The sequence below is a fragment of the Lytechinus variegatus genome, chromosome 6 (genome assembly GCF_018143015.1).
Source record: "Lytechinus variegatus isolate NC3 chromosome 6, Lvar_3.0, whole genome shotgun sequence".
NCBI lineage: Eukaryota > Metazoa > Echinodermata > Echinoidea > Temnopleuroida > Toxopneustidae > Lytechinus > Lytechinus variegatus.
In genome coordinates this window covers 43,570,696-43,581,352 of record NC_054745.1, presented here as the reverse complement: position 1 = coordinate 43,581,352, position 10,657 = coordinate 43,570,696, and the positions used below count along the sequence as shown (strand labels likewise).

At 37.6% G+C, this 10,657-nt stretch overlaps 1 protein-coding gene across 1 annotated transcript in view; it reads right to left on the bottom strand.

Annotated features, from left to right (window-relative positions):
* LOC121417879 (MAM and LDL-receptor class A domain-containing protein 2-like) overlaps positions 1 to 10,657 on the bottom strand; it is a 38,675-nt gene that overhangs the window by 10,449 nt on the left and 17,569 nt on the right. Inside the window, exons 17-22 of the mRNA XM_041611613.1 lie at positions 10,083 to 10,206; positions 9,336 to 9,452; positions 8,131 to 8,271; positions 6,371 to 6,627; positions 5,443 to 5,527; positions 4,864 to 4,992 (exon numbers count right to left, since the gene is read on the bottom strand). Coding sequence (XP_041467547.1) covers positions 4,864 to 4,992; positions 5,443 to 5,527; positions 6,371 to 6,627; positions 8,131 to 8,271; positions 9,336 to 9,452; positions 10,083 to 10,206 — 853 coding nt within the window. The remainder of the gene's footprint in view (positions 1 to 4,863; positions 4,993 to 5,442; positions 5,528 to 6,370; positions 6,628 to 8,130; positions 8,272 to 9,335; positions 9,453 to 10,082; positions 10,207 to 10,657) is intronic.

Genomic DNA, 10,657 nt, shown 5'->3' with positions numbered 1-10,657 from the left:
TAAGAACACTATTTGCATTGGATTTGTACACTAATTCACGTTTTTGAGTAATTTTAGGTCTGCATGCACTTACAAAATGTCCCATAATTTTAGAACCGCGTATCCGGGGGTCACAATTTTGGTATCAAAAGTTGTGCGAGACTTGAAATTAAAAAGTCAGCGAGCGACGCGGTCAAAAAATTTCGCGCGGTGGATTTATCGCGAAAAATGTTGAGGAGGGGCTAAATCAGCCCCCCAGACTTTTTAGGGTTAAGGGAGATATGATCCTACAATATCAACTCTACTGGATACTGTTTGTTATTTTTTCTCATTTGAGAATATATATTATATATTTTTCTCCAGAGGATATAGTAGTTACTATCTAAATCCGAGTTAAAATGTGTTCATATCAAAGGTAGACGTGGCACTGACATTGTAAACAAAATATTTCAAGAATCAATCCCAAAAGTAACCCGTTTCCCTTGTTTTGTTTACGATTTCTTCAAAATATATTATCACAGTGGATACATTCACATCATCAGACATTCAATGCGCTTGCATCAATGCTAGATACGACACTGGAATAGTGTGAATGCTTACTGTTATAATAGAAATATGATGATTCTTTCGTTTTAGGAGGGGATTACAGTATCATCTTTGCATATCGATAATAGTAATAAGTTTTTGACTCATTTTATATTCATTGTGTCCAGACCTTGGAAATATATACATGTATCATTAATATCTTATCTATTTTATGAAAACGTGTAGTTAACTATTGATCCCTATACACATCCATTTTGTGAACTATTAGTAACTAATTAGTAGCTATTAGGAACTATAGTACAGTGCCGGCCGCGGGAAACGTCACAGTGCCCCCTAGGGCGGACGCGGTAGCCCGTAGCGGGCATTTGAGGGGAGCGGACGCGGGAAGACGCCCGCGTCCACTCCCCTAGAAAATTATTGCCCTAGGGAACCGCCCGCGTCTATCCCCGGGGCACTGTGACGTTTCCCGCGGCCGGCACTGTAACACTAAAACTTTTCGAAAACTATCTTTCAAATCGGAAGCAAAAGGTAATAAGAGGCTGATAAAAGAAATAGAAAACTGGGAGCCCGGACTGAGAGAAGGGGAAAGGGGAGAAAGAGAATAGAGGGGGGGGGGGGGGTGAAGAAGAGAAAGAGGGAAAAGGTAAAATGGAGAAGGGATAAGGAAGGGGGAAATTAAAACAAGAAGAAGAACCTAGAGAGAAAGAAAACAGAGGTGATGAAAAAAAGCGAAGGTGAGATAGAAAGAAAAGAGGGAAGGTGGAAGGCAAATAAAAGAAAGAAGGATAAAGAGAAGGAATAAGGGGTGAGAAATTAAAAAGGAAGGGAAAATTGAGAAAGATGAAATAGCGGGGATAAAAGTTACTGAAGGCGAGAAAGAGAGAGGGAAAGGGACTAAGAAAAGAAACAAGGAAAGGGAAAGAAAAGGATACGACTATTATCAAAATACTGGAACCCCTCTCTAATTTTCATAATTTTTTATCCCCTTCCTGATTTACCTTTATCTATCTCAACCACTAGCTCTCATCTTTTCCCGATGTTTATCTGTGGACATCATTTTCATATGCACCTCTCATCATCAAATTTATTTTCATTTACCGTTTAGTTATAAAACTACTCATTCTCTCTTCCCAACATATAATGCTATGTTAAATTAAGCTACTTATACATTTCTATAGAATACAAGAAACTGTTGTTTCGCAATATAACGGAGGGGGTATTACAAAAGAAGGGGAAGGGAAAGCAGTAGAAAATAAAGGGGAGAAACAAATCAAGGAGTGAAAGGGGGCACAGAAAAGGAAGGGGGGGGGGGAAGGGAACAGAAGGGATAAAGGAAAGGGAAAAAAGAAGGAAAGGGAAAAAAATATATACAGGGACAGCAGAAGGAGGGAAAAGGAGAAAAATATGAAGGGGAGCAAGAAGGAAAAGAGTGAATAAATGGGGGGGGGGGGTAAAAGGAGGGGAAAGGGAGAGAAAGAGAAAATATAGCGGGGGATATCGAGCGTGATGATTAAAGGGATTTTCGACTATATTGTATAGAGGTGAACCCGGACGGGCTTTTATTCTTCAACTTGGCTCGACTAACTCCTTTGTTCCCCGAAAAGAAGTTAGGTTTGATAGTTAGCGTTTGCGTGAGCACCCGCTAAAATTCTTAATAAAAGAAAAGAAGGGTTTGTATAGCTCCATTCTTGCTTTGTCGGCAAGTGATAATTAACTCGCTAAGTACCCATTCCATACAACACGTCATAGTAGCTTTCAAAAACATACTTTTGCTTGGGTTTAAGCATTTAAGCTAAATGCGTTAGGAAAGTTTTTCATAGTTACATATATGCAAATAGTTTTGTTGTTCTGCTCTGGAGCACATTGAGCATCTAATCAAGATGGAAAGTGCGATGTACAAATCTCATGTATTATTATTTTTATCTTCCATATAACACTGAATTATGTATTGTACCAAGCTGTGGTTTGGTTTTGTGATTTCGTTTTATCATTTCCAATTCATATAACAAAATATATTCGAAGGAAAATATTGTTTTACTGAAATGAAATAATTGAAACAATGTCTAGACCATAAATGATATCCAACTAATCTATCAATATAAAACTGCAGTTCGTAAAAATGATAGGTTAATCTTTACTTCGACGATCATCATATAAGTGTATCAAGGATATTAATATTCGTTTTAAACCCATCTATAACTTTTTATAAAATTGCACGTAATAAATGCGTTGGACAAGTAATCTTTACTTTGATTATGTTAATTATTATTATCTTCCCAATCCGAATATCTACCGATGTAACTAACACCGCAATCGAGAGCAGATAATGTAATCAGATGTTTTAGCAAAAAGACAAACTTGTTAAATCTGCAACATTGGGGTAAATTTATACTTTTTACAGGGTGGGGGTTTTAAAGACCCGATTTGAACCGAATTGAAAAGAATATCCTTATTCATTGTTGTTGATGCATCAGATTATTAATACCCCCCCCCCATTTCTAAGAACATCCTGTCATAAATTGGGAAGCGGATGTGATCAAAGCAGAGGGGTCGGCGTGGACGAGGAGCAAGACTCTTTCAGACTGCACAATAACAAAAGAACCAAATAAAAAAAAATCGATGAGCACAACCAGTTTTGCTGGGGTTCGCTTTTTGCGCGTCTACTTTTTATGATGTGAGAAAGAACAATTTTCCCCGATATGAGAGGGGTTTTTTTGCTCCCCCCGGCCCCCTATATACCCAGCTTATTATGATAAAGGTTTATAAAATATCAATACCGAAATGAGATAAAATGACAATAAGAGGGGCTCTTGCCTTCCGTGCATGATGTGATGTCGAAAGAACACACCAACGTCGGATCGTAATCGACAACCCCCTTTAAAGAAATCAAAGAAAGATCGTGGCACAAAAAGGAGGCGGTGAAATATCATGAGTCGACCTCGCGCATGACCGATGTCATAAACACGTCGTAACGTTGTATCGTAATCAACGATCATTGTGACTATTCCAGAGAAAAGAAATGATAAATGAGCACTGAAAAAATGTCTCGGAGAAGGCCTTCGTCCGAGAGTATATGCATGTATCTATTTGTCGAAAAGTTTAGATTCATTGCGATAATAGCTTCGACGTTCCAGCCGAGGTGAAAAGAAAGAAAAATAATTCCTTCATTATTTGAAAGAAACAAAGACAGAAGAAAAACGGAAAGGAAACAGGGAAGGAAAGAAGGGAAAGAAATAATAAGGGAAAAGAATTAAAAGGGAAACAGAAATTAAAGAATAAAAGAAAAGAAAACAAATAACATCTTAAATCAAAAATTCAACCTACAATAGATCCCGATCACGCTAGTTTAAAAACATAATGGTCTATCACAAGATAATCGAAGTACATGTACATGTAAACATAGTGCAATGTACGTACCCTCGGATTTCCGAGGGTAAGTGCGGGCACGGCCAATATTATATAGCACGCGGGAAACCGCGGGCCCGTCTAAACGCCCTAGACTGCTCCCCTTGAATACCCTCGGTTAGACGCGAAAGCCCCCTAGGCTGTTTGCGTGCTCGGGCGTGACGTTTCCCGCGGCCGGCACTGTAAATTCCCTTATAGTCTTAGCACATTTTATCTATTTTCCGGTCAGTTTAGTCTTATATAAGATAGCCAAGACCAAGCGCGATTGGTCAATTGCGCGTCACGTGATATGATCGAAATCCGTGTATTTTCCCAGCCGGTCCACCTTCGATGAATATATTGACCAACTGGTCCGTGAATATAGTTTTCTACGTGTATGGCGCTCTCTTGTGGGTTAGATGTTACCAACTAAACGGAAATAAAATATGTGGGACTAAAGTATCTGAACTGGAGTCTAACTTAGATCTAGGGCTAGGCCTAAAACAAACTTGATTTGATCAGAGAAGGGCCATTCACTGCATTAGAGTAGTAGTAGACTAAAGTTACATCTAGATCTAAACCAGTTCCATCAATCACTGTGACTATCGTAAAAAACAGGCCATTTTTATCTACATCATTAAAGGCTATCTAATATAACAGATATTGACTGATGGGATGTGTAAAAAAAATTCTTTGGACCGCCTAAAGGATTAATATTTTTCCTCGAGATCATATTTTCATATATAACCTCTCGGGAAAATATAATTCCGGCGGTCCAAAGAATGTTTATATTACACACCCCATTAGTCAATATCTGTATAATATTGACTACTTCAATACAATTTTGTATAATTGCCATTCAAAACATTTACAATTTTGTCTGGTCACGTGTGACGTTTCGACCAATCGTGTCGTGAGGATCTGATTCATCATGTAATAGCACTAATAACTTACTGCAAATATCTGAAGCCTCATCAGACCAGTCACCACAATCATCCGTAAAATCACAGACCCGTCTCTTCGTGATGCAGGCTCCACTATCACATGGGAACTCATCGGCTTGGCAATCCTCTATTTGAGGTACTGCAACAAACATGATGAATATCATAAAGACTTAGACAAGGGCAGTAACTATCACTTAGGCAATTCCATTAAAGGGATGGTCCAAGCTGAAAATATTATATCTAGATAACTAGAGTAAAATTCACTGAGAAAAATGCACAAAACTACATCAAACTCGGATAACAATTAACAAAGTTATTAAATTTGGATAGAAGAAGGTATCTTCACTTAGATTATTTGTTTTTCTTACGGAAATCTTGAAATGTACCATTGACCATATATTCAAAAGTCTACAACCCCCTTTACAAAAAAGTTTGAAGGATAATTTCAAAGAAAAAGGGATGAACATTCAGTCCAAAATTTATAGGTAAATATTATACTTTACAAACAGTTGAACGAGCGGGATTACTTCTTTGCAACTTACTTCAATAAGAAGCCCCTCTCCGGGACAAGGAACGAGAAAAACCTTACCTGGTAAAGCACATGATTCCATTCTGATGTCATCAATTGCCACGTCACCAAGAACTTCAAATGTTCGAATTGACTGGAACTTCACCTGATGCGAAAAGAAGTTGCATCCTTTTGTTAATTCTCAAGAATGCAAATATTTTGAACAGACAATCAAGAAAAATATCGGATTAATGACATATTAAAGTATATCAAAGCATTTAGGTGCTATTATGTTTTTTGAAGCAAATCGTTGCTCTTGTACAAAGTTTTCACTTGTCAAATTTAAACTAAATAAAATGACCATAAATTATTGGTTCGGTCAAGTCTTGTATTCTTGCATGCCAAGAGTCACTGAAATTGTCCTTGAGAAGAAATTTGAGAAGCCCCGCCCCCCAAATATTTTTAACCCCCAAATGACTACATGTACCTTTCGTCCACGACAGGCCACAAAAAAGAGATGGTAGAACTGAAGATTCCTCTTCACCGACCAGATGTGCCATTCATTGTACATGTAGTTACATAATTGACACAACACTATGTTTTAAGAGGTGAAACACGTACGGTAATTCCGGTCATTGACATAATAACCTTTTTGTATGCTCTGGGTCATGCCCAGTTTGAGGATTCATCTTTAATGATAATGTAAGGGGCCCGTTGCATAAAACTTTTACCTGAGAAAACTCAGGTTGTTTTTACCAGAGTTTTTGTCCTGTGTTAAAGTCAATGGCAGATATCAGACTAACCTTAGTTTTCAGTTTTTACCATAGTTTTCTCAGGTAAAAATTTTGATGCTAAAGGCCCGAGGTATTTGTTTAGCGCACATGGCCATCACCTTGTTAGGTGCTCGAGGCATTAGTGTAATTATAGTTAGTGGTACGAAGGATAAACTAAGTAATCATGTCATCATCTTTGTAACTTCTTATGGCTTAATAGAACAGGGTTAACTTACGTTGAATCCACCAGGAATTCTGCCGATCCCTGCGATTCCTTCGTGCCAATAGTCTCCTTGATCACCTTCCTTAAACCATGGTAGCATTAGATATGCCTCCTCTTGAATCCATAGCTGCAGGACACCAATGTCTTCACCGTACATATGATACCAGAATCGAATCTCACACGTTGCTGCAGCGTTGTTATGCATACGAGAGGAGAATACAGCGTAGGCAGCACCAGAGCTAGGCGCGGTTCCAACGTACATATACCAGCCTTGGAAAGAGATAAAAAGTGATGTGATATGTTAATTGATTATTTGATATTATTTGCCATGTACATACATGTATATAACATATCAAAATGCAAATACACATCAATCGCAACTCTTTGTCAGACAAAGCCTTGATATCTCTAATGTCGGAGTCACATTTACTCTACGTTGGCCGTACGGCGAGTCGAAGTCAGCCTTGCAAAAACATGAAAAAGTACAGGTGATGTCAGTTATTGATTATTTGATATTATTTGCCAGGTTCATGTATAACATGTCAAAATGCAAATACAAATCAATCGCAACTCTGTGTAAGACGAAGCCTTGATATCTCTAATGTCGCAGTCACACTTGCTCTACGTTGGCCGTACGGCGAGTCGAAAACAGCCTTGCAAAGTACAGGTGATGTGAGTTATTGATTGATTGATCATTTGATATTATTTGCGAGGTATAGCATAACAAAACGCAAATGAACTATATTTTTAGTATCAGATTTACAAAAAAAAAGGAAAGCCCAGGAAAGCTAATATGGAAAAGAAAAAAAAGTGATGTGATTTATTTATTCATTGATTGATCATTTGATATTATTTGCCAGATACAACAAAATGCAGATATATGATATTTTAAGTATCAGAAAACCTAAAAAGAATAGCCAATGAGAGCCGATATTCCTATTGCGATTAGGGTCCAGTAATTATGTGCCATATATAACAAACTGCAGATATATCATATTTCAAGTATCAGAAAACCTAAAAAGAATAGCCAATGAGAGCAGATATGCCTATTTCGATTATGATCCGGTAATACCTATAGGGTAAGTGCATGTTTTATAGGCATTTTAAACGCACAAGGACAATCACATAAAGTATATACATCAAACCCTCTAAATGAGGGAGCTCCTGAAATGATCTGTCACCACTTTGTGCTTCACATATGAAAGGTGAAATGCTACCAATTATAATGGTTTCATTACTTCATGAAATAAAGTAAAACAAGTGGAAAATGGGGGTCGGATGTACAAAGAAATGCTGAGTATATTTTGATATTTCCCTGCATGCAATTATTAACTCTTTATACACTTTGCCTGGACTATAAATATACAACGAACCACCAACTTTGACTCAGTGGCATTTCATTCACAATACACATGGAGTGAATTTATTATAATGCCCATACACACATTTCGAATGTTAATATGTACATTGCATTGTACAGTGTACAGAATATTACGTGAAAATTAACCAATCAAAAGCTTTTGTGAAATAAATTAGCATAGTCCGTGCCAAACCCGTCATAAAGATACACCTTAAATTCAATGTGACCCAGGAGGGTCTATCCTTGTGGCAGGCAAAGAATCAAATCATGTTCTAGACAATACTGAAAAAAATTCACCCTAAAAAATAAAATGAAGTATCTTATCTCAATATCAAACACAATATTCTATTAAAGTCTATACATAAAAGACAACACCTTGGGTTTAACACAGGATGCTAATGTAAATATATTACCAGCAGCACTTAGTGTAGTATGATCATATGCAGGTCCGGTGTTAGAATCTGGTGTAGCTCCTTGGTGTCTAATCCATTTATAACCACTGGATCCAGAGTTCCACCAGCGACATGTGTCCTGTTCAAATGTACATGCTGATCCTATGTACAGATAAGCAGTAAATAAATACAGCAGTTAAATGCACCTTGGCGAAAGCAGGGCACTGGGAACAAGTTTTACAAGGATTTGGACGTAAATTTGACTAAAAAAGTTTGAATAAAAATGAGTCATTTGGTCCCAAGAAAATTGACCCCTCCCCACTCCGAAAAAAAAGTTTCACTACGAGATTGATAAAGGTCGTTGTGGTTCCAAGAAATTTGACAAGTAAATGTAGGTCCTTATATTTATCAACTTTGCCACACCTACCAGAATTCCCGTAGGTGCTGACTATGAAAAATATCACTCACAGCACCCCACAGGAAACCCACTGCCTCCAAGGGGTCATGGAAGTGTGAAATTTTGTCAAAACTTTAGACTGAGATACATTGGATGGCTTGGGAATACAATGCGAGGAATCGCTTCATAAGCTTATCCTCTGTAAGCTCTCTCATAAATGCGCTATATTCACTTGAGAAATATACAGTCAATATAATGCACATTTCAATTATTTGAATTAAAAATTGTAAGACATGTCGATCAATTTATGATGATAATGATAATGACAAGAATCCGCTTTTATATAGCGCTTAATACATCGGAACGACGTGTCTAAGCGCTTTACAGATATATTATTACCCCGGTCATCGGATTCAATCAGTCATTCCCGCACACAATGTGTGCACATCCTCCACTCCCTTGGGAGTATTCCAGTCAGTCGCCTGTGAGGTGCACACAGTACTGGACAAGCTACAATGACTTTCACATCCTACCGGGTACCCATTCAGCACCTGGGTCGAGAGTGGCAACCTGTGTCCTTGCCAAAGGACACAGGATTCGAACACACGACCCTCTGTTAACAAGGCGAGAGTCAGAACCACTACTCCTCCATGATATGATTATTTAGAATCGACATCACAGACTCATACTGACAATTAGTTAACTCAGTTTGATAACAAACACCTGATCACATCCTATATTCGTCAGGCCCCATGAAAGCTACCAACAGACAATCTTAAATTACTAGATACCATCATCAGTCAAATGATATGAATCGAAATATACATACCGCAGTCTAGTTCGTCGTGCTGATTTGGGCAGTGAGGCGTGAAATCACAAAATTGTGTATAAGGTATACAGGTCTGAGCTGGGTCTTCACAGAAAAAATCACAGTCGGTTGGATCGGCTACAAAAAAAAACGCATTTAGACTGTGATAAGATGGTAGTTATTTATGTGGTATTAATTATTCTATTTGTACAAAGACTTGAGTGACAAATGTAGGTATTGTTCAAACATACTTTGAAATCATATAATCAATTAAATCGGTTGAAAATGGTTACTGCCACTTATATCATCTTACCATTTGTACTAATATCATTCCGGTGGGAAATTTCAATATTTTATAGTTAGATTGAGGTGGTGGGGGAGGGGTTTAGTTGTGTTAAAAATATTTGGTGAAAAGTCAACAATTCTTACCATGGATGCATTTATATCGTATTGGAAAAAAATAAATGTTTATATAATGGATGATTTTTGGGCTTATGAAAATAATTTAATTTGTAAACCTAGGATCTATGTCCACTTCAGGGATGGACCAAGGGCTGGTCGGGGGGGGGGGGGGCTAGTGGCGTTTCAAGGGTTTATTGCCGAGGGAAAAATATTACCACCATAGAACAAATTGTCTCCCCCCCCAAAAAAAAAATATAGTAAAAGGTGACAAGTTCACGGATATCATTCTCCTCTTCTTGATAACAAACTGAGTTAGGTAATATATAGATGAATATCTCACTGGGGATATAATAGACTATTACACACCTGGACATTCTTCATAATAGAAAGCAATATCATCGAGTGATATATCACTGGTGTGTGATGAGCCTACCGTAGCTTGGAACATCACCTGGTACGAATAAGCATCCTTGATGGGATTCAATATTATCTGTAATCAACGGGAATAAAAGATCAATTTAGTACAGGAATAGTGATAAAACTGATAGATCCATCTGTTTATTCATTAACGCAACGACTTTGAAAAAATAAAGTCATAAAGTTCATCACTCTCTTTCCTTCTACTTCTTCCATTTCAGCATGGACACAACCGAAGTAATTTTTGAAGAATCGATTTGCAAGATGATAAAACAGAAGCCTGCAAAAAATACACTACAGCTATCTGTGTCATGGTGCTTATCAAAGACATATAACAAGATATGACGTTGAACACATTTTCTCTTAAAAGTGTTGACTGTCTGCATTTTATCTTCAGTATCAACGTGAGAGGGAAAATGTGAGTTATTCGATGATCATGATAAAACAGCAAGAATTATGCTGCCTTTCTATACTGAAGGAATTAAATGGGAGGGACTTCATACCAGGGAGCATTAATTTTCATC